The following is a 26,435-nucleotide window of genomic DNA, read 5'->3' as shown; positions in this document are numbered from 1 at the left end:
TCCTCCAAAAGGGGAGCAGAAATAGAAAGTCAATTGACACATATAACAGCATGAACAAGCTTTAACTTTATAGTCCCGTCGCTTTAAACAAAAAAATAAATAAATTTCACACAAATTCATTTTGTAAAACAAAATGGCGCATATATTTCTGTGCGCGAGCTGAATCAGGTGTAACTTTCACTTTTTCACGATAAAAAAAAAGAAAAAAAGGGGGGATTTTATACATATATAACATATATATGTATATATTTTGCCCATTTAAAGGGCCTCCAAAAAGGTGTTGTATTCCTCGCTCTTGTTTTTCCCCGAGTAATGTTTCAAATAATCTTCAAGTGGCAGGTGTTGCGGATTTTCCGTGTAGTACTGAACCTTCTCCGAGTCACCTTCCACCAATGCAATGATGTTTCTTAAGCTGGAGTCGACCGAGCCCTGTGGAGTAGTAAAAATAAAATAAAATAATAATAAATGTAACACATGTCCATCCGTACATTTAAGCAAGTGCGTGTTACGGTGGGAACATATCTACGTATGCACAACGGTATAGTCATGCGAAAGACGCAATGTACAACTCACCCCGCGCATGAAGTTCACAAGTTCGGCACCCTTCCTCGGATTCATCAAATCCCTCTTGAATGTGCGCTCCCAAACATACTTGGACAGCACGGAGCAGTACAGGTAGCAGAAATAATTGGCAGGATAATGGACGAGATGTGTCGTTTTGGAAAAATGGATCTGGGGAAATAAGTCCAGTATAAATATATCCTTGTAGTAGACCCCGGAGAAGTACTCATTTATTTTTTTCTCAATTAATTCATTTCGCTCAGTAATGCAACTGGATTTGTCCGATAGACAATAAAAAATCTGATCAATGATGGACTGAATCGTCACCTGCATGATGGAATAATAGCAGAGAATATTTTTGCTATCCAAATAACTTTTTATCATTCTTTCGGTCTTCTCGCGGCTATGGCTTGTTTCTTTTCCATTTTCTCCATATAGTTGCAACAACGCATCGTAACTGTTTAAATATTCCTCGAAAAAATGAGATGTGAATTCTGAGAAATCTACGCCACCTCTATTTCCTGACAGATGCTGCAGATATGTCGAGCTCAGTATGCAGTGGAGGGTGTGTCCAAATTCGTGTAGAAACATGTTTACCTTGTCGATGGACATTTTTATTCTTCCAAGTGAGTAGGCTATTTTTTCATTTATGAAGAGGTTATCCTGAGGGGGGGCACTCGCGGAGGCGCCTTGTCCATCCGGGGCGCTCAATTTTGTACTGAAGTTGCACACAAGGAAGGTGGATGTGGTTTGTCGGTATGCTTGTTCATGGGTTCGCCCAACAGATGGCCAGTTGGGCGTGTCGTGGGTTGTTCCGCTGGCTTTATTGTTGTCCATGCCGTCTCGCACGATGCCCGCGTAGAAGAAGGGGAACTCTCGCGCGCTTTCCTCAAACCACTGGTGCTTCAAGCAGGCGTTCATATTCTTGGAGCACCGAACGGTGTATTGAGCAATTGAGTGGTTCTTGTTTTCGCGCTCGAAAAGATCCATATATAAATACCCGTAAGTGTAACTCCCGTCCCTTATTTCAAATTTTAATATGCTCTCGTCCCACAGTTCGTTCGGCAACGGTGCAACGTTCACCATCTCCAGAGCGTAGGAATCCTTCAAGAGCTTTACGACAAAACGAATAACCTGATACAGAGTCAATCGATTTTTCATTTCCGCCTCGATCTCTTTGAGCTTCTCCTTCCGTATTTCGTTCATGTAGTAGAACATATTTTCCGGGGTTAGCTTGGGGCGCCTCCCTCCTCCGTCCATACTGCGTGGGTGCTTATCAGCTCCGTTGAACCACTGCGTGTGGTGTTCTAACGTATTTCCAGAGACCTTTTCTGAGGTGCCTTCCCCCGCACAGTATACTGCACCCCCCTCGAGATGTCTCGTCATCGTCCTTTCCCCTCTGGATGAAGTCGCGTCGATGTACCTTTCCACAAAACGCAGCTCTTCAAAAAAGTGGGGCAAAACAGTATTAAAAAAATTCCTCAAAAAATAGTGCACCTTCTCCGGGCTGTTTAGAATGCAATTTTTTAGAGAGTATTCACTGAAGTTTCTAAAATTTCGAAATTGAGTTAGCATATTTCTATAATACTGCAACACCAGTATGTTTTTTAGGAATGTCTGGTTTGGCTTCTTCAGTAGCGCATGGGCGTTCCTTGCTACTTCTTCATCAGGGACATTTTCAAGCACCGTCATGATGAACGAGCTGTCCTGGAGGAGAAATATCCATTCAGCTGAATCGTAATTTTCATGTGTGTTATTTTTCTTTACTTTACCACTTTCAATAAAAGGTTTTATTTTTTTCTCGTAATTATGTATAACCTCCTCATCGATAAAAGGTAGGAGTCTCCTCTTTTGTATGAACACACCGTCATACTCATTTCCGACATTCGATGTAGCATGAAAGGAAATATATTTTTCTTGTGCCTGGAGTTCCAAATATTCTTGTCTCTGCTTCCTATCCTTTATATGGACCCCCTGATTTTCCATGGACATTATCATGTTGAGCAGAACTTCTGCGTGCTCCCGATCCAACGCATGTGCATGCTCTTCATATTTCGTTTTTAAAAAATGGTAAATTTTTTCATCAATATTAATTACGTCAATATACGTGGTCAGCTTCTCCAAAGCCTCATGTGCCTTGGCCATTACCCCTTGGTTAGTGTGTAGATTTCTGAGCAATTCCAGTGCATCTCCTAATTTGCATAAGTTATTTGAAACTGTATCTACCATGTTGATAATTTTGAAAATATTTTGCTCTTTGCACATTTTCTTTAGTATACTATCGCATGTATTTATGCAGACGAGGCTGGCTTGTATGACATTTTCTCCGCTGCTTGTTAATCCAATCAGTTCTAGCAGGTGCCCCTTTCCATTTGTCTGTTTTGTTACTCTGGTTAACTCTGCAAGAATTTTATCTATTCTTTCTACATCACCTTCACTTAGCGTGTCTACATTTTCAAGATGCTCCTTACTCTTTTGGCCTAACGATTGGCAATTGTAATTCTCCTTCCTTCGATCCCCATCCTCCGAGTAGATTATCCCTCCCCCATTTCTTCCTTTTTTTACAAAATTTTTTAAATTCAGTTTTGCCAGAAAATTTGTCGTTTCTCCTGTTTTTTCGCTCTCCTTTTTGAAGAAGAAATTTCTACGGGATGTCCCCCCAGGGAATCTCCTCAAAAAGGAGCTACGAACTTTTCTAGAAGTAGCGCACCATTTTATACCTTCAAGTGTCGTCCCACTACACACCGCCTCGACCAGCTGACAAGATCTGCGGTTCATCATGTCGCCTCTGGACTGGTGGTCACATGTGAAGTCCTCTTCTTCGTATTGGTGACAACCATTTCATTGGGAAATATGTTCCGACTAGCCAGCATCTGCTGGCAATTAATGTAAAAAAAAAAAAAAAAAAAAAAAATGATTCGCTTTCACTTTCTGAACACTGGTGGACCAGTCATGCTATATCATCTGTGTGTGTCACCCTCAGGATCACTCTTCCCCGGGCTCAAACAAAAAAAAAAAAAAGTGACTCACGTTAAAACTAAGAATAACTCAGTTAGGAGTGAGACCATCTTTGCAGTGACTATAGAAGCTAACCCTTTCTCAGGAAAAATTAACTCCTCCCCCTATGGTTACGTTCCCACTGTATCTATATAGAACGGTTAGAAGAACATGCCCTAAATTTTAGGTTTCCATTCTTACACCCTTTCACTTGTTTACATTTCATGGAAATCTTGGCGAAGAGAACATTTCGCAAAGATATTCTTGTTCCCTTTGTGAACAGGAACATACCATTTGGGGAGATGCGCCTCCTTTCTGGGAACCCCAATTTTGAGCCTAGCACTCCGATGAAAGGGTACAAAAAAAAAAAAAAAAAAAAAAAAAAAAAAAAAAAAAAGGCCATGCCTCGGCAACAGCTTGGAAAAAATAAAGAACAAACGGCGGTGCGTAAAAATGATGCACAAAAGTTGATATCCCATGTTGGGTCCTTTTTAAACTTATTCCTTTTTTTCTCTCCACCGTAATGAGAAGCCAGGTAGAGGAACAGGCACAAAAAAAAAAAAAAAAGGCACTTCAAGGAATCTTCGCCCAGTTGAAGGATCTCCAATTTGGAGGTTCATCAACATGGGGGGATACTCCAATCTGGTTATTTTACATCTAACGTAGAGGAGCCATTTATGAAAAATTTTCACATGGAAGTTGATTTGTTTATCTCGCCAAAATGATCCCCAGAGACATTTCCAACTTTGAGTTTTTGTGTGTAATAGGAAAGGGAACCTATGGTGAGGTCTTTTCGAAGTCGTCGGTCTTCTCCACCGCAAGCTTCTTCACGTGTGCCATATGAACGCATAAATAGGTGAAGGGTTAAACAGAACACTCACCACCCCACCCCACCCCATACACAGGTATCGTTTACAAGGCGCTCGACAAAGATGAGAACCAACTTGTGGCCATAAAAAAAATAATTAACTTGTGCGATGACAACTATGGCATAAGCAAAAGCATCCTGCGTGAGTTAACCATCCTTCAGAAAATTCGGCACAAAAATATTATAAGTAGGTCTCTCCAACGCATCTTTTTACTCCTCCACGATGATACCCATATTGTACACTAGCACAGCGTGCATTCCATCTGCCATTCCCCCCTCATGCACCTTCCGCTAGACCTGAAGCACGTTTTCTATGGAAAAGATATAGAGGAAAAACTCAAAGGAGAAAATTTAGAGAACTCCTGTTTATACCTGGTAAGACGGCAATTGCACATCACCAAAAAAAAAAAAAAAAAAAAAAAAAAAAAAAAAAAAAAGGCAACTCTCCTACAGGTGCATATGTATATATTAATATATAGGCACTAATGCCCACAGACTGACTTTGACCTTTTCCCCCCTTTCCAACATAAAGGTCTTCGAGTATTGTGACATCGATCTGCTCAATTTGATGAAGAAGTACAACATGGATATCCGGGAAGCCAAGTACGTAATTTTTGAGCTTCTCCTGGCGACCTCCTATTTGCATGGAAAGAACTACTTACACAGGGACATCAAACCAGAAAACATATTTATAAACTCTTGTGGAGAAATTAAGTTGGGGGATTTGGGACTGTCTGTTGAAAGAACCGAAAATATGACTCCCACAGTGGTGACCCGTTGGTACAGATCGCCCGAAATTTTACTTGAGTCCAAGAATTACGACCACAAGGTGGACATATGGAGCTTGGGTTGTCTTTTCGTGGAGTTGATAACGGGCAGGTAATGCTATTGCATCTTTCCCAAAAAAAGGGGAGATTCATAAAAATTTTATATTTTTTGTTTTTTTGCATAAGCACATGTCCTTGTTGGTGTGAACCACAGGAACATGTTAAAGCATAAGTACTGTGTCACTTTTTCAACCTTTTTTGAAAGAAAAAAAAAAAAATGCTTCTCTCCTGTAAACATCCCAAAGGCCACTATTCCCGGGGAAGAATGACGAATCACAGGTATGGAACCCGCACACACAAAAAAAAAAAAAAAAATGAAATAATATATGTAACCCCCATATGTAGAATATTCATATAAAAACACTTTAAATGCTTCAAATGCACATTTTCATATGTTAATTTTCAGCTGGAACTGATTTATTTGGTTCTTGGTGATAAGAGCAAATTGTCCGTTGGGGACGAAGACCGCCATAGGATGTTTCCCTATTTTGAGGTACGTGCACATGTAGCTGCTGTGTGGAGAGCAAAGAGGTAGTTTAGTATACCAACTGCATCATCCCCTCTCTGCGCTTTTCCCCTTCCGCAGAAGAATGATCTAAAAAACATAATTGGAGACGAAGCCACCGCCGACCTGATTTCTAAAATGCTGATTTATGACCCGGCCTACCGCATATCTTCAAAAGAAGGTTCGAATTTAAAATGGGGAATTCAAAAAACTCCGTACAGTAAATGTGCATAATTTTATTCTACCTTTGTTTTCTTGGCTCCTCATAAGTGATTTGTTTTTCTCTGCACATACATTTACTTTTGACTGAGCGTTTCTCAAAAAAAAGTTTTCCTTCCTTTCAGTAGGAATCCTTTTTATGGGCCCCATGTGTATGCATTTCTTTCTTTTTCATTATATACATTTTTTCCTTTTTGATGTGTGGTCCCTACTTCACTCTCTGCTACCGCTAATAACGTAATGTTGCCAATTCCCTGTTTAACTTTCCCACCATCACCCATCACCATCCCCCCTTTTTCTGCGAGATAGCGCTAAAGCACCCCTGCTTTAACGACATTGCACAGATAAAACCTTCGAGCATTCTTTAAGTAGGTAGAGGTAAAGAGGTATGCCTGACGAGCTAATGTGGATGCCATCTGCAAGGATAACTTCCTGGAATATTTGTTCTACAGAAAACATGTGCGATCTGCCGTATACACTCCATGCGGTGTTGTTTTGCGAGCCACCATAAAAAGGCATCGTTGTCGTGAAGCACACCGCTTTTTTTAGGTGAGCTAACGCGCGAAGTAATATGACGTGCTTGTGAATCAGTCCATTTGTTCTTCAGTTTGTTTATATATTTTTTTTTTTTTTTTTTTTTTTTTTTTTTTTTTTTTTTTTTGTGAGCTTGTTTTCTTTTAAGCGGTGAACGGAAGTGGACCTGCCGCTTCGCCGTTCCTCCACTTGGCCTCTTCAAAAGCCAAGGAGAAACTATCCCATAAAAGGGTCCTTCCTACAAAATACCACCCTCCCCGTTGAAGGGAAAACATCTATTTCACATAGTACCGCTCGCCCACTTATCATGTGACACCGTAATCGATCACCATGATAATGGGAACGCCCTCTCTCCTGTATTTGTTCACACTGATCATTACCTCCATGCATTTCACGGTAAACGCCACCAGCGGAAAATGCCAAGTAAGTAGAAATGTCATGTACCGGAAGCAGTTAAACAGGATTACCACGAAAAGGTATTATTTGTGTAAAATTTTTAAGGACAGTTTTCCGTGTTTTTTTGGTATCTCTGGGTATGACCAAAATGGTAGTAGTGGCGATCTCCTCAAGCGTACTGCTATACAGTGGAATCAGTTAAAAATAGAAAATGAAATCTTCCACAGGGGAAAACCTTCCGATGAGGTACAAGTAGAAAGCCCAGTACAAAAAAGGAATGTCGCCCATGATGACCAGCGGATAGATAACCTTAAGGGAGCTACAAAACGGTTCATACAGGATGGACACCATTACTCCCTTAACGCAAAGAATCCACGCGGTGGAAGCAGTGGTAGCTGGACATATCCACCCACGGAAAAAGGGCCAAATGTGTTCTTCATAAATTATACTAATTTAAAGCAATTGAGAAAATATGGCCTGAGAAAAGGGGATCCTTTTATCACACGAAAGTCGACATTTTTACACACCTATGAAGGTAATCGATTGGGGAATTACTCCACCAGTGCAACTGTAGGAGAGAAGCTTTTTACAGTCAAGAACGAAGACACCCAAACGGGGAAAGAGGCGCAATTCATCACACGTGCGAAGAAAAGCGATGATGCCAAGGACCCCCCCAATTTGGATGCCATCTTTGATCAAATAAACAGCTATCTGGATATTGAAAAATATAAAGATTCATATGGTGAAGAAGTTTATAATCAGATAGTTAAATTATACGTACATAGGCATGTCCCCGAAAATTACGAACAATTGTTCTTCATGGAACAACCGCAGAAGAGCGTTGCATTGGACGTAGACAAATATGATGAGGACCAATTTCAGAAACTAATTGAAGAGGAATTCCAAAGAAATGGAGTCCACATAGAAAACATCAATAAAGAATACTACAAAAGAGAGAATATCAAGAAAACTCTTAAGGTCCTAAATTACTTACCTCTACTAAATTTAATAAACAATCCAAATGATTTGAAAAAATTGAAGAAGGAATATCTACCTCTATTGGCTCACGAATTAAAAATGTTCCTTTTTTTCATGGTTAATCTAAGTGGTGGTCATTTTTCCGCTGGGTTGAGCTTGCTAGAGGTGCAGCTGATGTTAATGTATCTGTTTGATCAGCCCCATGATGATGTGATATACGATATAGGCCATCAGACCTACGTACACAAAATACTCACAGGGAGAAAGTTCATTTTTTTATCTCTAAGACAGAAAGAGGGATTATGTGGCTTTCTAAACACATTTGAAAGCACCTACGACAAGTTTGGGGCAGGCCATAGCTCCACTGCACTGAGTGCAATTCAGGGGTTTTATGAAGCCGACTGGCAGGTATGTCAAAACAGAAGAAACACCAAATCGGAAGGAAAAGAAGCACATCCCTTTGAAGACACAGAAAATATCACTTTTATCCAACCTGGTGGAGAAGACCAAATCCATGCAGGGGAGAACCTTCATGCAAGTCATCCCAAGGGAGGAGGAAATCCAACACAACAAAGTTCCTACCCTGGGCGAAATAACTTAGCTGATCATTTGAACAAAGTGCATATCGCCATCATTGGGGACGGTGGCCTAACCGGTGGTATGGCATTGGAAGCGCTGAATTACATTTCCTTTTTAAATTCTAAAGTACTAATTATTTATAATGACAATGGGCAGGTATCTCTCCCCACTAATGCACCCAGTATCTCGGGGCATCGACCAATCGGCTCCATCTCTGACCATCTGCGTAGTTTTATCACAAGAAAAAGTGGAAAAGGAGACAGCCAAAATTCCAGCGATAAGGAAAAAAACAACTTTTTTGAAAATTTAAACTACGACTATGTGCAAGTCCAAAACGGAAATAACACAGAAGCCCTTTTCAACGTGTTGTCGTCCTTTAAAAAGGGAAGTATGAATAGAGCCACTGTATTGCATGTCTGTACGAACAAAACCAGTGAGTTTATAAACAGTAGGGCACCGATAACTGTGATGCATTCTATTAAGAAGAACGAAATCTTTCCATTCAATGTGGATATGCTTAGCTCAGATGGGCAGAAAGTTAAGTCTCCAGAGCCCACCGCCCATAGCCAAGATGATAAGATGTACAGTGGAAAATCCCCCCCCACGACACCACAACAACAGTGGATGTTCTCCAAGAAAACCTTCACAGATGTGTACACAGAAGAAATGCTAAAATATTTGGAGAGAGATAAAAATATCATCTTCATTTCTCCAGCCATGTTAGGGGGATCCGGATTAGTAAAGATCAGCGACAAGTACCCCAACAATGTATATGACGTAGGAATCGCAGAACAACACGCAACAACCTTTGCGACAGCCATGGCCATGAATAAGAACCTAAAGGTTCACCTATGCATTTATTCTACATTTATGCAAAGAGCATATGATCAAATAATACATGATTTGAATTTACAGAAGGTTCCGTTAAAGGTTATTATCGGTAGGAGTGGCTTAGTCGGGGAAGATGGAGCTACTCACCAAGGAATCTACGACCTTACTATTTTGGGTGCCTTGAACAATGCATGCGTTATATCCCCTAGCAACCAAGTGGACTTGAAGAAGGCTCTCAAGTTTTGCTACCATGATGTGAAACGATCTGTGTTTGTTCGCCTCCCCAGGATTAACACCTTCACGGAGGAGTACCTGCAGAGGTATTTCCGCATCGGGGAGCAGCTCCAGGGAGATGGAAACGTAGGGCATAACAGGCAAATAGATTGGGAAAAAGCAAACAAGGGGGGAGATCCCCGCAACGACGATATGCAATCATTCTTTGGAAAGGCGCGAGTCATCAAAATGAGCCCAGAAAAAAATGAACCAAGAGAAGGAAGGAAAAAAAAAGTGTCCATTTTTAACATGGGTAGTATGCTATTCAATGTACTGAACGCTATCGAAGAAATCGAAAAGGACCAATTTTTCTCCAATAAATTTTCCTTCTCAATTATAGATATGATTTTCCTAAATCCAATGGATAAAAAAATAATAGATTACTTAATAGAGGAGAATAAGCATGACGTACATATAACCTACGAGGACAACACTGTAGGTGGATTTTCAACCCACTTCAATAACTACCTAATAGAGAAGAATTACATTTCCAGACATCAGTTGTCTGTTCATAATATTTACGTACCAAATGATCCCATTGAACACTCCACGTATGTACAACAATACACAGATGTAAAAATGGATTCTAATAGCTTAGTGAAAAGAATAAAGAGTTTCTTACAAGGACAACTGTCCAATTGAGTTTTGCATCTATTCGATGTATTGCCTTCTAGGCAAACTCCTATCACAGTTCTTCATTCTGAATTGGTGGGCATCTGCGGAAGTATTGGTAGCGCATCATAAGAGGAATGGGCCTCCTCTGCATGCAGATTTCCCCCACCATACTAGTCGGAGACGTATCTCAATTTATAAAATGTACCGAATGAAACTACCTCTTTAATGGGTTCGAGGTTTGCAAAGAGGGGGGAAGCAGTCTTTACCCACCTTTTTGATTAGCAATTAAGCCTATATTCTCCTACGCTCTACATTCACCACAAATACGTTTTGCATGTTGAAATGATCATGAAATTTTTTTTTTTCGAGACTTTCCACCACCATGCTTCGTTGGGGTGTAATACTTTTCTTTGTTGCGAATTCATAGTTCGGGATGAAGGACCCTTTTGGGGAACTATCTCAAAAGCGGATTCTTCTTTCGCGCATGGGGGTTCCCAATCATGTTTGAAGGGACGTGCACAAAATATCCGCACGTTGCTATGCCGTTAGGTATATATATATATGTATTATATATGCATGTATTCATTTTTTTTTTTTTTTTTTTTTTTTTTTTCCTGTGCTATGTTTTTTTCCCCCCCTTTTTTTTTTAAACCAACTCGCCTACCCAAAGCGGAGCAGATCCGCAAGAGAGGTTTCTTCACCCGCGCAACGTTAAAAAAAAAAAAAATAAAATAATAATAATAATAATATTAAAAGGAAGCAGTTTTAAGCATAAAATGGCAATATCAATTCACACTTGTAACAATCGTGGTAGCGGGCGTAAAAGTACTTGTTCCATGCGCCTACTCCGGAACAGTCGCCAACAACACAGTGGTGATAATTTTGCCCGTAAAATAATATGCCCATAGGAAAATTCACATGCATATTATTGTATTTAAAAGAGGCTGTTATTTGTGGGCGAAGGCTATATGGATTATACTATCCGCAAGGATGTAAGTCCGTTTCCCTTCCAACAACTGACCTGTAGTGACTCATCACAATTTGAAAGCTGCATTGTGGATGTAGTTGGAAGGAACGAATGAACTTGTTCCATAAGGAGCTTGGCTCTTCGCGTTGACGGTGGACACAGTTTTTAAGTGAAGCTTCGTTGGACCTTCACAACATCTTCATCGTACTGCTACCTCGTTTGCAACGTCATCTCCATTTTATGCAAATGCGGAGGGAGAACCCCCTTGGCCACATAACACCAGGATAGCTCACCCTCCCCAGTCACACTAACACGCAAGTAGCTGCAGTCACATATACATGTGTAGAAGCGAATTAACAGACCAATGTATACGCCTCTCATTCCGCCAAATAATCCCACGTCAGGTGTACACGTATATTTTTATTCCTACCTAAGGGAGTACTAACACGCACGACTCAGCGTTAGAGGGAAAACACCTAACTGGGGACGAAGCGTGGCCATCACCATATCAGTATCGTTATCACGGATAGAAAAAACACGCTCCCCAAAATATGAAAAGAAAAATGAGGCAGAAACGAAGGAACCAAGCGAAGATTCCCCTGAACGGGAACAGCGCCGGCAGTGTCCATAAGACGCACAACACGAAGAGGAAAAAAACGGAGAAAGTGGGGGCGAACAAAACGCATGGAGAAAATGATCCGAATAGAAAATTGGACATCCTCTTTTATGGGAGCAAAAATATATACTTGAGAGATATTCACAATTTTATCATAAACCTGCGGATTGAAAAGAATCTGTACAGAAACGACCTGTTCATCGTGAAAAATAGTGATTGCATAAATAATTTAATCGTAGTGGTTGTGCCAAACTTGTCCAGTTGGTTCATAAGGGATATTTCTACCAATGGTGTTTTTTCCAAACTACAGAAGAACAACAACTTTAGGAAAATCAACACTGAAAATTGTTTTAAAAATAATTACAGCAATTTAATTTTAAAAGCGCTTAGTGTATCTGTGATGAAAAAAAATAGAGGAACAAATTATAACTCATCCGGGGATACCTTCTACATCGAAAATTATTTACTTAGCAGTGAGCAGATGCTCCTGAATCGGTACCCAAAGAAGGATTCTGAGGACTACCTTAGTTTTGATAATATTGAATATATAAAGGTAGATAAAGGAATAACCGACATGCGCTCCTATTTAAACACCACCATGAACACCACCTCCAGTATCCTGCCTGATCATAATGGCACCCCAAATGAACTAAAACATTCTGATGAGGCAAACATACCTGTTGCAGAGCCGGTTGATGCCCCACCAAACGGGAATGATCCCAATGGTGACACCACTAATTTGGAAAAGACCACTGAAGAGGCCAAAAATATTTTTACCGAAGAACATATAACGATGTATGCCCAGGTGTTGGAGAAACTGCTTAGGGCCTCTGAAATGGCATCACAGAAAAAGGGGAAATGTACCCCACCGAGTGATCCAAAGGAAAAGGAAAAAACGGAGTCGATAGAAGAGTTCGATGAAGAAGAAAATCAGAACCACCAAGTTGTAAACGGAGGGGAGGAAGAAAATCAAAACCACGAAATTGTAAACGGAAGGGAAGGAGAAAATCAAAACCACCAAGTTGTAAACGGAGGAGAAGAAGAAGATCAAAACTACCAAGTTGTAAACGGAGGAAAAGAAGAAAATGCAGATGGAGGCACCCACGCATGTCCCCCCAATGGGGAGGTTAGTGGAGGTCTCAACTCTTTGAGTGAGGATGCCAGTGAGAATGGAAACACCAACAATGGGAGAGATGATCTGAGTTATTCTAATACCCCTAAGTGGCAACCGCCCGTCAAGTTCGATCTAGACAACATCTACAGTATTGACTGCGAAATGTGCGAAACGATAAATAAGAAAAGGGAACTCACGAAAATTACTGTAGTCGATGCGTACATGAATATAGTATACGACTCATATGTCATTCCAGATAATCAAATCACAAACTACTTAACTCCCTACTCGGGAATAAGTGAAAGTACCCTTCAAAATGTACATACAAAATTGAAAGATGTACAGGAACATTTAAAAAAATTTTTTAATAAAGAATCCATTTTAATTGGTCACTCTTTAGAAAATGATTTGCACGCACTGCAAATTCACCACGAGTATGTCATTGACACATCTGTGATTTACTCCAACTCGGCCTACTGTTTTTTGAAGCCCTCTTTGTTTAACCTGTGCCAACGGTACCTGGGTATCACCATGAAGAGGGAGAAGGGACACAACTCGATTGACGACGCGAAGATAAGCATGTTCCTCGCGCTTAAGAAGGTACCGCCGAGAGGGTAGCCCACTGGTTCCTTCCTCAACATTCTGCCCATGTCTATGACTCATTATTCCCTTTGTTAGTGTTTTGCTCATTTACATCACCTGCTATCGCTTGGCCAGTCTTTTGCTCATTTGCGTAATTCATTTTTGTTCCCCCCGCAGATGAGCGAGTTCGACACGGCCGAGCCCTTCTACCAGTACCAGCCGCTACCAGCCTTCCTGAACCGGGACAATTTCACCAACGTGAAGGGGAATGTCATATACCAGGAAGACCTGAGCCACAAGTACGAGAAAAACCTGTGCATATATGACGCAAAGAACGAATACATAGAGGAAAAACTACCCAGGTATTTCCTAAAAAACAGCTTCCACTGTCCATGTGAAAACGACGATGAGTGTGTAGAAAACCTAATCATGAATATCAAAAATGAAAATAAAATAAAGAATTATCTACTCATATTAAGAGAGTACGAAAATCTGTGCAATCGAAAAATTTATAATTGTGTAAAAAATGCCAAGGAGGAAAATTTTAAAGTCGATGAAAATGGTGAGCTATTCCAAATTCCCACCAGAGTGGAAGCAAGTGAAATTCTTAAAAAATTAAGTCAAAATATTGAGAGCATTTATGAAAACCTAGGGGCAAATGATGTCCTCATATTACTCTCCTTCAACAGTAACTATCTAGCGGAGGAAAAAATTACAGAAACCCTATTCTTGGCTAAGGATATATTTTACGCAAATATAGAGACAAATGATAAATTAAGCAACCTCACTGCGAAAATTAATTCCATGGAAAAAATCATTGCCAAGAAACAGAGCGACAATGATTTAGTAAATTTGCACTTCTTGCAGTTTAGGCATCTCCTCTCCTTGTACGAACGCCACATTATCACTTACCTTAATGAGCAAAAAAATAATGATCGGAATATTTTCATTTTGAATTCTCTCACAAATTTGAAGAACATCGTATGTGGCAACAGTCGGAAGAAGACTTTCAATGGATGGTTTTCCATTCTTCTCAAAGCATAACTTTGGGCGGTTACCCCTACCTTGTGTTATTTCGTCGTTGGACACCCCAAATTTGTTTGTTTTTTTTTTTTTTTTTTTTAATTCCCTCCATTTGTTTGTTTCGTTCTTTTTGTCTTCTCATATTTTTTCTACGAACCTTTTTTGTGTCCCCTACGCGGTGTCCTCCTCGCGCGCCGTTGCCGCGCCGAGGAACAGGTTCCACAGTTCAACTTCAATTAGCCGCGGAAAAGCGCAGGCGTGAAATATGAAATGAAAGCAATGACCTTGTAGCACCAAGCAAGCCGAACCCCAATAGAAGCACGAAAAGCGCTCAGCTGGTGTTATCCGTCCGTTTGTTCCAGTGCACCCCCCCACTTGGGGTCTTTTTTAGGTCATCATCATGTCATCAATAAGTAATCGTAAGGTCCCATAACCTCATCCTTAGGTCTTCTTTTGTTCTCTCCTTTTCACCTCCTTCGCTTCCACAGTAGTAAAAAAAAAAAAAAAAAAAAAAAAAAAATGCCACCCTGCTAACCTTCGCGAATGCAATATACGTTGCGCCATTTAGGCGGAAATGTGATTATTTCACTGCGTTTTTTTTTTTTTTACTTTCTGTTTTGTTATTCCCTTCTTGCCATCAAAATAAAGGATAGTATATTCATCCTACCTGGAACAACAGTCAAGGTAAAAGGAATATGACACGCTGTTAAGTACCGAAGTCTGTGTATAGTTTGCACCATCGACGTGTGCCTTTTTTGGGTGTTAATTTTTTTTTTTTAACAAATTTGCTTTGTCCATTCCATCCACCCTGTATGGTACCCTAGAGAAGAACGAACAAATTCACATCCCCTGTACATACTTGTAACATTCCCCGATGTAAGAGCAACCGTACATTCCGTGTAGAAACGCGCTACAGATAGAAGAAGCATGTAGCCCTTGAAAAAAAAAAAAAGAAAAAATGATGTCCCCAAACACACCACAATGGATGAAAAAGATAAGTACGCAAACCATATAAGGAGGAAAATCATAAAATTTTTTAACCTGAAAAATGAAGAACTCGATCCCAGTTACATTAAATCTATCCTCAACTGTAAGTCGTATGACTTGTATGGATCCATCTACCTCCTCAATGAATCGTTTTACGAAAATGGAAGAAATGAAAAGTGCACCCTCAGCACGGTGAAAAAGTTTACCCAAGATTTGGTAGACGATAGGAAGAAGTTTATATCCTCTAATGAGAGCGACTCCATTGGTAGGCAAACACCGGAGGGGGTCTCATATGGGAAAATTACGAACCATGGCGCTATCGCAGGTGATGGGCTAACAGGCAATATTGTGGAAGGGAAAACCATCAACAGCTACTTCGAGGAGGTTTTTAAAAGGGAAGACGTACAAACTAGTAGGAAAGAAAGAAGCAAGGTGATTCCGAAGGAAGATAAACATGGAAAGGTCTTCCTTAATAGGGATCGCGTTGGGAAGGTAAAAAAGGTCGGACAAATGGAAGAAGACCAAAAGAAGGATCAGCCAAAGGGAGGCACGAACGATGCTATCTCCCATGGTGGAGAGCACCCCCTCGATGAGGCAGTAAGGCTCGAAAAGGTGACAAAACAAAAAAAAACACCAACAAAAGGGACCAAGGAGAAAAACAACGAACGGGAGGATCACATCCCGAATGGTAATAAGTCTAATGGGGTATTCTCCCAAAAGGGAAAAGAAAAAGAAACACAGGGGAAAGAACCCCAAAGGAAAGGTGCAACAAAATTGGAGGTGGTGGAGCATAAGCATAAAGAAGTGCGTCCCACGCAATTGGAGGACGAACAAGCAGAGTCCAAAATGAACTCGAAGGAGAAAGCAGAATGTGACTACTTCGAATTCTTCAACATGAAGAAAAACTCCTACTCATTAAAGACGGTTATAAATTTTATCGAAAATGAACAAGCCAAAGGTGATGAACAGGATGAGTACGAAAAGGAAGAACAGAAAAAAGAAAAAAAGAAAAAAAAAAACACTCATATTTGTACATGTAATGGAAGGAACCATCAGGTATATGCCAACTGCTTAATATGTGGGAAGATTTACTGCACGAAAATAAAATATAGACAGTGCCTTTTTTGTGGTAACATCTTGTACGATACTTCTTTGATTAACAAGCTGTTTACCCCAACAGAGGATGGGGACAATGCCAACAAGAAAATCCTTACAACGATGAAAGACTCTAACCCCTTTCTCTACAAAAACTACTTTGATCCTAGTAATGCTTTTCTCAAGAAAGGTAACTCAAAAAAAAAAAAAAAAAAAAAAAAAAAATGCAGTTTTGCACAAGGGGCATTCTGGAATGTGTACTAATGACTATACTTTTCGCATTACCGGATTATAACAATTTCTCCGTTCCCCTATAGAATGGACCCTGCTGGTAGCCCACAATTTTGTCCGCTTTTTCCCTCTTCCTTCTTGTAGCTTTCAACCTGAGGGACAAAATGCTGAAAAATTCAGTCAACGAGGAACACACGAAAATAATAGACGACAGTATAGACTGGTTCGAGGATGACATCAAAAAGGAGTTTGATAACCCCGACGTACATTTTTCCAATTATGATGATGAAGTGAAAAATGAAATAATAGATAAGTACTACGAAATTTTCGGAAAGAAATATGGTAAGTAGAAAATTCTACTCTTCACCCCTTTTCCGTGTTGAGGTTGCGTGTTGCGTATTTCCTCAGGAGCGTATTAAGAATGAGTCTGAGTTAGTCCCCCTAATTGGTGGGGAATACCCTTTCACAATGTTGTCGTTATTACGCATAGTATTATGCTAGATGTGCACATTACATTATCCACTTTTATCCGGTGCATACTTCCTTATCGCATCCCTCCCCAGGTGATATAAATATTGACATCGATCTGGTTAACATGAAAATAACGGAGAACAAAGACCACGGGAAGATTAAAGAGTTCAATGATTACCTGAACGAACGCGAAAATGAATACCGGAATGAGATAGCACTGAAGAAGGCCAATGGCATTAACCCCAGTAACGTGCACAGTTACTTGGCCAATAAGGAGAGAAAAAATTTGAATTACATAAAAGATTTGCGCAAGTTATTTTTTCGGGACACTTCTCAGAAGGGAGGTGTTCCAGGGAGCAACACATCTACCGATGCCATTGCCGCGGGTAGTATAGTTCCACCTACAGAACAGCAGGAAAATACAAATTTACAAATGAGGAAGGCAAGTAAAAAATACAAATGCCATGTTCTCGGCGAAAGCGACGAGGAGTACGAACAGGTAACGTGAAAGCAATGTCGTGTTTTTCCTATCTCCCCCTTCCTCCCTTGGAAATATAAGTTTTTTACTCACATCGACCATTCCGAGGGTATGTCATATGTCCGTCGTGATATAACAAGTTGGGGATCTTAAAATTTACCATGTGAAAAATTGTGGGTGAGGAGGACTCCATCCTATGCAATTCCCCGATATTTTATACAAAAAAAAAAAAAAAAAAAAAAAAAAAAAAAAAAGGAAAAGAAAGGTCGAATTATCCAAATGGAAAGGAAGTTCATACGATGTTGGCAAAACTCAAATGGGGGGGAAAAAAAAAAAGAGTGGATAACAAGATTGGTAGAGCGCGGCGAAAAAAAATTTATAACTTCCAAAATGGGAAAGGACACACAAATACAGATGAACAGGGATGCACAGATAGTGGTGTGTATTTAGACATAATGGCATCTGCTAGTGCGAGGCGTGGGGGAAAAAAAAAAAAAAAAAAAAAGGAATACATCGGTGCGCCTTCCCGTTTAGGTGTGTCTAATTAGGGGACACATATAGGTAAGGAAATGCATGGGCATGCCTTCTTACCCTTTGGTTCGCCACAGAGCCATTCCGTGGGAACAACCTCTGGTGGCATTTTTTTTTTTTTCAGTTTCTCATTTTGTGTACGTACAAATCCAGGCGCATACGCGGGTGCGAATGTAGGCCTGTTTTGGAAATCATAAACATCAAAACTTCAAATGAAATGTGTACTAGTATAGACACAGTTAAAGGGTCTCTAATTAGATTTTTTTTTTTTTTTTTTTTTTTTTTTTTTGCAAAATACAAATAACCCGAAGGTATATTTTTTTAAAAAAATTTTTTGCCTTTTCAGAGAAGCTGGAAGGATTACGCATCATGGGAATACTCGCCGCGTGCATAGTCTCCCATTCGACATTTCCAATGTGTAAGACACTTTTATAAACCATTGTAATCATTTGTGAGATCTCGATATGGAGATCCACTCACCTGTTAACTGTTCCTTTTTTCTCCGTTGCGTAAATTACTTGTCATTCGTTGTGTTGCACAGTACGCCCCCCGGTAGTGACACGGTCGCTATCGTAGTTAGATTCGACGAGCATGCTATCCCCATAATCATTGATCACTGGATTGTAATTATGCATCATTTCGTTTTCACAACTATTCGGTATGTTAGTCTGGTTGTAGTTGGAAAAATTTGGGTTGGTGAAAATATTCATGGGGCTGAACTGGTCATTCGCGTTCGTAGGGTTACCACTACTTCTTCTCTTCTGGTGATTCATCGTTTGGTTATTTTCGCCTTGATACATGACATTCTTCATGGCTGGATGCATCATAGCGTTTTCATACACGTTCGGTGGGAACGGGCTGTTGCCCGAGGGGCTCCCACGGTTGTGGCTGCTCCCGCTGATGTGACAAGTTCTCCTATTCCTTGGCCGACCCTCAAGACTGTTCATACCCGAACTGGCATTGCGGCAACTAGTGGCATTGTTCTTGTTAATATCGGTGACAACTCCGCCATGGACACTCTCCCCCCCTGTGTTGACCTTCCCTCCAACTACATCCCCCACGTATTGGTCATTCATTCGCGTGGAGAAATCCCCCTTTTTCGAGTGAAGCTTAAAAAAAGGGTTTATATTTTGGACGCTACTTGTGCATGGGTTCATCAGGTGCAGATTTTCAAACGAGTGCCCATCGTTTGGTAAATTATAATTGATGTAATCAACCCCGGAGGGGGAGGAATTCACATCTTCATATATATTCACATGATTCACATTGGGATTTCCGCCCACGTTCTGGACAAATGGCAAATGCTCTGGAATAAAATTCATCTGAGGATCCATGTAGAGATGATCGTTTATTCCACTCAAAAAATTGTTCATTTTTTTATTTAACAAGTTTAGGTTTGTAGAGCACATTTCGTTTTTCTTTGGAAGGTTTGCTTCTGTGTATGATTCCTTCGCCATTTGTTTTTCGTGCATCTGTTGATCCTTATCGTAGTTGCGTCGTTCTGTGTCCAGTTTTCCTCCTTCGTTTCTGTGAAGATTAGACGCTTCTCCCCTTTGCAGAGCCCCCATTTCATCATTCTTACTAATTCCAAAAATTTTCTCCTGATCCTTTAGTTTCTCAATATAATTCATAATTTGAATGACATAAGCTTCGTCCTTTTCGTTTGGATTAACGGGGAAGAGCTTCCTTTGCTTCTTCTGCTTTCTATTTATGAAGGTTAGTATATAACTTGACTTACTATTGTCATAGTGGATGTAGCAATTTTTGCACACCTCTTTGTTTTTCTGAACATTTTTGTTTAATGTTCTTATGTCCATCTTTTGATACTTCTTTCTTTTATCTTCTGAACTTCTTGGCATTTTTTTCGCGTTGGACTTGTCACCCATATATTCTAGGTTTTTCTCCCCGTTGGGTAAAGTGCGGTCGTTTGGTGGACAGTTGATCGAGCTCAACTTCCGCTTTTTGTCTTTGCTTTTCGCCTGCATGTCTTTTTCGCAAAAGAAAAAAAAAAAAAAAAAAAAAAAAAAAAAAAAAGTAAAATGAACTATGTAAAACTAAGGGGATGGGGGGGGGGAGGTATCCACCCACATGGTCGTAAATATAATGGAAGGTGACATTATATATACGTCGTTCTATTGTTCCTCCATATTGGGTGCACTGCATCATGTGTGTGTGTGTGCTTTTTTTTTTCCCTCCCCCCATTTCTCATCTTACTTGTGCTCATTATATCAATGATTTTTTCTATATCTGCATTCAAACTGTCACTCATCATGTCACTGTTTGTTAAAACGTTTGGCGGGATGCAGGTCTCATTTATCAGGTACTCATCCCCATCTGTATTTTTTAATTCTTCACTGCGTAACATATTACATGACTTAAGCATACTTTTACAGCTATCATACATCATTAGAATTTCTAATTCGTTGGAGTTATATTTCCCTGTATTTTTTTTACTACCTTTTGTCTCTGCGTTCGACAGTTGAAGAGACTCTTCTAATCCGGACAATTCATTCTTCAGCAAATCATCATTTCTTATTATTTTGTGTATGTCTACGTATGCATTGTTCGTGAAGTTAATCAAGTCATGTTCCATGCTTTCGTTTTTTTCACCCATTTTAACAATGCTGGGTTTACAACTCGATCTGTTTCTTTCGCGTATGTTGTTCTGTGTGTCTGTCTGTGGGGTGTACATTTCGTTGCACATTGGGCTGTTTCCCTCGTTATGAAACTGCACCTGGTTGTTTGTGCCCATGCCACAGCCTGCACCCGTTTGAACCCTCAATTCATCTACGGGCTCAACTACGTTATGCGTTAGGACACTTCTCGCTACTCCCCTATCACCCCTTCGTGGTTGCACTCCCCTAGAATTCGAGGGGAATACCTCCCTCTCCCGGTCGTTACTGTACGAACCGCAGAAGTTCGCACAGTTGGAATAGGTCCCATAACTGCGGTCATCAAAATTGCTGCAACCACCGTAATTTCCAAAGTTCTCGAAGCCCCCATAGTCGCCGTAGTTGCCTGGGTCCGGAAAATTGGTTTGGTCGCCAAACGGGATGAAATTGCACGGACCGCCCAGGGTGGCACTGTCAGGGAGGTTTGGTTGATCTGCTTGATTCGGTTGACTCGGTTGAATCACTCTGTTTGATCGGTTAGACGGGATCCTTGCTCTTTCCAAATTGCTTGCACCGCTAGCTACGCCCATGCGGTGCGACACGTCGACCCGGTTGGGAGCACCAGAATTGTTACCATGCCGCTCGTACTTGGGTTCACTCATGTTTGACTCCATCAGTTGCTGATCCTCCAGAAAGGATTCCACCCCTTCTTTCCTGCGCGAAGGTACACTAGGATCATCAAAAACATTTTCAGAATTATTCTTGTTGACTCCATTATATTGCGAGCATTCCGACACATCATTCGGGTTCATATTAAATTGATTGTTTGTTCCTTCTTGTTGATCATCTTGGAAAGTATATTGACTGGTATGGCCAGCACAATGGTTCTTCCCACGTCTATCATTTTCATTTTCGTCTTCCTCGTCTTCCTTTTCATCGTAATAATCTTTTTTCCCTCTATATCCATGCTCCCCATTTTTGTCGTCATCACCATCGTTATCGTTAGTGTCCCTGTTATTACTTCGACTGATTCCGTTGTTGCCACTACCGCCACTGTGGCTATACCCCCCCCTATTATTACTACCCCTTCCATCTGTGTCGTTATTGTGCCCTCCGTTACTCTCATCATTCCTTTGCCTATTTTTACCACTCGTATAATTTGTGCCTCCGCTGGTATGGCTATTATCGTTTTGCGCGTACCACCTGGGAAAGCCATCCCGAACGCGGTTCGTATAAAAGGAAAAGCTACTGGGTCTATTGTAACTATTCAGACTCTTACTCCTCAACAGATAACGACCAAATTGTGTACCTAAAATGTCTTCACCATTTTCGTGTTTCTGATCGATGAAAGAACTAGTTCGAATTTTTCTCATCCAGGAGTCCTTCTCCCTGTTTAGGAAAGCATTGTCTATCTCCTCTCCTTCTTTGTTACGCACATAGGATTGCCCATCAATCTTCTCCCTTTTTAATGCTCCTCCACCACTGTAATCATTACAATTCTTGACATTAGAGTCGTCTGTGTATGCACCATCATCATTTGGGCTTTGGAAATATTTCCAATTTACCCCGTCCTTAAAGATAGGGGTAGCACTTAAAATGTGCTTGTCATTGGTGCAGTAACTACTATCATATTTATTATTCCTTATTCTGCAGTGCGTCTTTTCTGTATCCCTTCTAAAATCTCTACCATGGTCACGATAGCCCTCCCCATTTACACTCTGAGCATGTATATTATGGGAATTCCCCCAATTGTGAGAATTTTCTCCCTCCTTTTCACCACTTTTCACTTCACCGAGATGTTTCCCTCCTCCCACCTCGTCCAGGAATTTCAGTTTTGTTCCGTCTTTTATATTCCCCTGATGGGGAGGAGTAAAACCGCCATCCTGATTCTGTTCCTCATGTTGAGTAATTCTTCTTGGTGACAATATTCGCGGGCCATTCGCATCGTAATGAACCCTTCCCTGCGCATTAAGCGTATCGACATGGTGGTACCCCCAGACATCGGCACTATTCGTATCATTCGAATAGTTCTGATCTGTACATGTGATCATTTCTGATCCCTCTGAGAAATGTTCTTTTTTGTCTTCCATTCTTATGCCATTTTTAAAATTGCCTTCATAACTGTTGAAGCCTTCTTCCCGCCCTGCATAATATCCTCCCTTATAATATTGCCAATAATTATCGTTCCCATTTTTGTTGTATTTATCTTGCGGGATGAAATTACTTTCCTGTTTATACATTGTGGGAGAAAAGTAGGGGTCATAATTCATTCCGATGCCATCACAAATTGGCTTCTTTAAATTCTCCGTATGTTCCTTCGATGTTTGTTTCACCCAATGTTTTATCCCCGCTGATGGAAACCTTCCTATTGCGTGCGCGTAATTTATTTGTGTAGAAGTAATCTGATTAAAAGTATTTACTCTATCGTTGTTGTTGTAAATGTGGCTGTAACTTGATGCACCTTCGCACATCATGTTGTCGTAAATGTTTGGGCTTTCGTCAATACTTCGCTTTCTCCCCTTGTAAATGGCCCCTCCTCCGTCCTTGAAGGTATAACCCTTAGGCACGGAGCTGTTGTTATGGAAGGCTTTTTTCCCGAATGAATTGTTTCTACCGGGTCTATGGGATACGCTTCCCACATTTATCATACTCTCACTTGGGGGACCCCAATTTCGGACTTCCCCTTCCTGAGCGTTGCCGCCAGGAAACGGATTCACACTAGGTAGCGAGTCTTCATTCGGACACTCACTAAAGCTTTCAGCCGCATGCGAAAAATAGTTATATGGGGCGTGTCCACCCAAAAAGGTACCACTCCCTATGGAACCACCCCCTACACACCTTCCAGTGTGCACATACCCTTTTAGTGGACTCATGTCATGAGCTCCAATGTCCCTCGGTTGCCTCTTAAGATCACTCAGGAGGATCCTGCTTTGCCTTTCCGAATCTTCTCCATGCATGTCAGTTGCTCCTTCGTGTGGAAATTCCCCCTGAAGAATTCTGTCTTTCAAAGCGTACAAATAACTTTCAGTAGAGCTGTTTCCGTTGTTTTTTAGGATTTCCTCCACGAGGTCATCATAATTGAGCGCAATATCGTCCAGCTTCTTCCTTACAAGTGTGAGCTGTGCATGTGCACCTACATCCGCACTCACATCCATACCTACATTTGCACATCTCTGCCCCCACTCGTTGTATCCCCCCCGCTTCTCCCCATGAAACTTATTAAAGGGAGAAAGCAAATCCATGTAGTAGCTTATGATATTAAGGTACTTAATGTTAATGTTGGAGAGTTTCACATTGCAAAGGTTTTGATCATAGCAGATGCTCTCATCTGAGTTTAACTTCATTTTGAAATAATCAAGGTTTCTTTTTAACTTGTCCATATCATTATTACTTCCCATTTCTGGGTTCACTATTTTGTCTCTACATAAATCAGTTTGTGAATTATTTGCGTTCACCATGACATACTTTAGAAGTTCCATCAGGATAATGTGCTTCCTCAGGTTTAGTTTATTTTCCTTTATCACTTCCTCTACATTAGAGTTATTACCCTTGTGAGGACTCTCCCCATGGAACGTTTCATATTTGTTTGTCTTGGGCTCAATTTTATTAATAATTAATTCTACTGGCGCATCGTAATTGGATGCCACTTTAGCTAAATTATTGGCGCACTCCATCTCCTTTGCATTCTTAATCGATGGAATACTCTCTTCCCTTTCTTGGTACTCTCCAAGCATAAATGTATTTACTGATTGCTTAGTTCTTCCTAAGTGGGTTCGGTCCATCATACTCTTTTCCGAAATGTCTGCTAATATGCTCATCTCGTTATTTGGAATGCTTCCGTTCCCTACATTGGTATCCTCCGAAGGACAGCAGTTATCATCTTCAGGAGGTTCCATTTTTACGTGTAGATTTATGTCGACATGTGTACGAGGTTGTTTTCCTTCACTACGCATGGCTCCATTTGAGGAAGAAACAACACACCCTCCTGTTGACTCATTCTGTTCATCATTCGTGAAATTAATACAGCTTTCGGCAGAGTCACTACCATGTGGACCATTTCCACCTTTGTGTAATTCTCTACAAGATATTTTCCCACTTGAGGAGAGTAGAGATTTTTCCACCATGTTGTAAACATCAATAATTATCGTCTGTAAATGATTCACAATTGAATCATGGATATTTAGGATATCCAAATAGATGTTGTTAAAGTCTGCCTCCTCTACGCGCAGTTGCGCCTTGTTGCTTGTGGCGTTCAGTGGGGTCACCTGGCCCGTCTGCATCTCCAGCATCGTAGGGACCATTTGGTTCTTTAAGCTATTCATTTTGCCCAGACTAAAACTGTGAATCATTTGGGCTGATAGGTCCACACGAGGGTCATCGTATGGCTTCACATTTTTGTCGCTCCCCCCTTTGCTTGTGCAAGTAACGTTACGTTAGCGCAATCTTTTACGTTTCCCCTAAAGATTCCGCGTGCGCCTTCATTCACACTCGTTGTTGGCCCCCCCTCCCAAAAAAAAAGAAAAAATGAAAAAAAATGAAAAAAATGAAAAAAAAAAAAGAAAAAAAAGGGGTTCATACTCTCATTTTAGGGTTGCCAATTTCGGTGGCCCAGAAATAACCTATTCGAAAACTGTGTACCCACATATACATGTGCATGTGTCCCTCTTCTGCAGGCGCCCTCTGGGGATATTCTCTATACACTTTTTGTATGCACAAGGTGGGTAAACGTGCAAAAAAAAAAAAAAAAAAAAAAAAAAAAAAAAAAGATGATGGAGGGGGGGGAAAGAGAGCAAACAGAACTTATGCTGATGTATGCACAGGCTTATATGTGTATACATGTGCGTCCTTATAGAACGAACCATATAGTAAATGATGTTGCAAATTTAGTGGCAAAATAGGGGCAGGGAAAAAGTAAACCTTAAAGTATCAGGCGCAGCAGTATATAACCTCCCTTTGGGATGACGCTGCTTAATCCCCCCCCTACAGGTTAAAAGTTCCCACCTGCTATTTTCACAAATAGGATTATTTAAAAAGGCATAACAAATTGGGGGAGGGGGACTACTTCTTGTCTTAATAAAGCGGAGGGGGAAAGAAGGAAAAAAAAAAAAAAAAAAAAAAAAAAAAAAAAAAATACAATATACATTACATACCATAAAACAACCACATTTGGAAAATGTGTGGTGAGTAAACGACATGTACACGTCCTTTACCCATTGGACGCTAGTAAAATGGGGCTGTGTGTAGCCTTCCTGAATTTCGCATCCCCCTGGGCATGCGCAGAGATAGGTACATGCACGACTGTACGTACGCATACACATACACACATGCACGCAAGTATGCACTGACTGGATAAAATGTTACGAATTTAAAAACGAAGTGCAGCTATGCCGATTCGCATCATTCGGACAGTCCCTAGAGGCCGATATTCATTTCGCGAACGCATGCGCCGCACATAGTTAGGTAGAGGTGGCTGAAAAGGTACATGCACGCATGTGGGAAATGCTTTTCCACGTTGGAGGTGCTGTTCCACGCGGCTATGAATTTT

The 26,435-nt window shown here is 40.7% G+C and overlaps 6 protein-coding genes across 6 annotated transcripts; 4 read left to right on the top strand and 2 right to left on the bottom strand.

Moving 5' to 3' along the window:
- Positions 1 to 258: 258 nt before the first annotated feature.
- On the bottom strand, positions 259 to 3,342 carry PKNH_1264300 (mitochondrial intermediate peptidase, putative; the record flags this gene model as incomplete). Its single annotated transcript, XM_002259941.1, has 2 exons — positions 259 to 429; positions 574 to 3,342. 2 exons carry the CDS (start codon positions 3,340 to 3,342, stop codon positions 259 to 261), a joined length of 2,940 nt encoding a protein of 979 aa, XP_002259977.1.
- Positions 3,343 to 4,279: 937 nt separating this feature from the next.
- Positions 4,280 to 6,345, top strand: PKNH_1264200 (CDK-related protein kinase 6, putative; the record flags this gene model as incomplete). Its single annotated transcript, XM_002259940.1, has 8 exons — positions 4,280 to 4,340; positions 4,464 to 4,613; positions 4,722 to 4,801; positions 4,959 to 5,305; positions 5,499 to 5,532; positions 5,660 to 5,746; positions 5,840 to 5,939; positions 6,287 to 6,345. The coding sequence occupies 8 exons, from the start codon at positions 4,280 to 4,282 to the stop codon at positions 6,343 to 6,345; spliced, it is 918 nt and encodes a 305-aa protein (XP_002259976.1).
- Positions 6,346 to 6,841: 496 nt separating this feature from the next.
- On the top strand, positions 6,842 to 10,210 carry PKNH_1264100 (1-deoxy-D-xylulose 5-phosphate synthase, putative; the record flags this gene model as incomplete). The annotated part of the gene is made up of 1 exon (XM_002259939.1): positions 6,842 to 10,210. The coding sequence occupies one exon, from the start codon at positions 6,842 to 6,844 to the stop codon at positions 10,208 to 10,210; it is 3,369 nt and encodes a 1,122-aa protein (XP_002259975.1).
- A 1,503-nt stretch (positions 10,211 to 11,713) lies between these two features.
- On the top strand, positions 11,714 to 14,506 carry PKNH_1264000 (exonuclease, putative; the record flags this gene model as incomplete). Its single annotated transcript, XM_002259938.1, has 2 exons — positions 11,714 to 13,480; positions 13,640 to 14,506. 2 exons carry the CDS (start codon positions 11,714 to 11,716, stop codon positions 14,504 to 14,506), a joined length of 2,634 nt encoding a protein of 877 aa, XP_002259974.1.
- Positions 14,507 to 15,466: 960 nt separating this feature from the next.
- Positions 15,467 to 17,777, top strand: PKNH_1263900 (zinc finger protein, putative; the record flags this gene model as incomplete). The annotated part of the gene is made up of 3 exons (XM_002259937.1): positions 15,467 to 16,757; positions 16,943 to 17,140; positions 17,362 to 17,777. The coding sequence occupies 3 exons, from the start codon at positions 15,467 to 15,469 to the stop codon at positions 17,775 to 17,777; spliced, it is 1,905 nt and encodes a 634-aa protein (XP_002259973.1).
- Positions 17,778 to 18,799: 1,022 nt separating this feature from the next.
- On the bottom strand, positions 18,800 to 25,239 carry PKNH_1263800 (conserved Plasmodium protein, unknown function; the record flags this gene model as incomplete). Its single annotated transcript, XM_039114201.1, has 2 exons — positions 18,800 to 20,265; positions 20,493 to 25,239. The coding sequence occupies 2 exons, from the start codon at positions 25,237 to 25,239 to the stop codon at positions 18,800 to 18,802; spliced, it is 6,213 nt and encodes a 2,070-aa protein (XP_038969848.1).
- Positions 25,240 to 26,435: the final 1,196 nt, after the last annotated feature.

The sequence above is a fragment of the Plasmodium knowlesi genome, assembly GCF_000006355.2.
Source record: "Plasmodium knowlesi strain H genome assembly, chromosome: 12".
Classification (NCBI taxonomy): Eukaryota; Apicomplexa; class Aconoidasida; order Haemosporida; family Plasmodiidae; genus Plasmodium; species Plasmodium knowlesi.
Note: the sequence above shows the minus strand (reverse complement) of the source record. Positions and strands in the feature narration are given on the sequence as shown.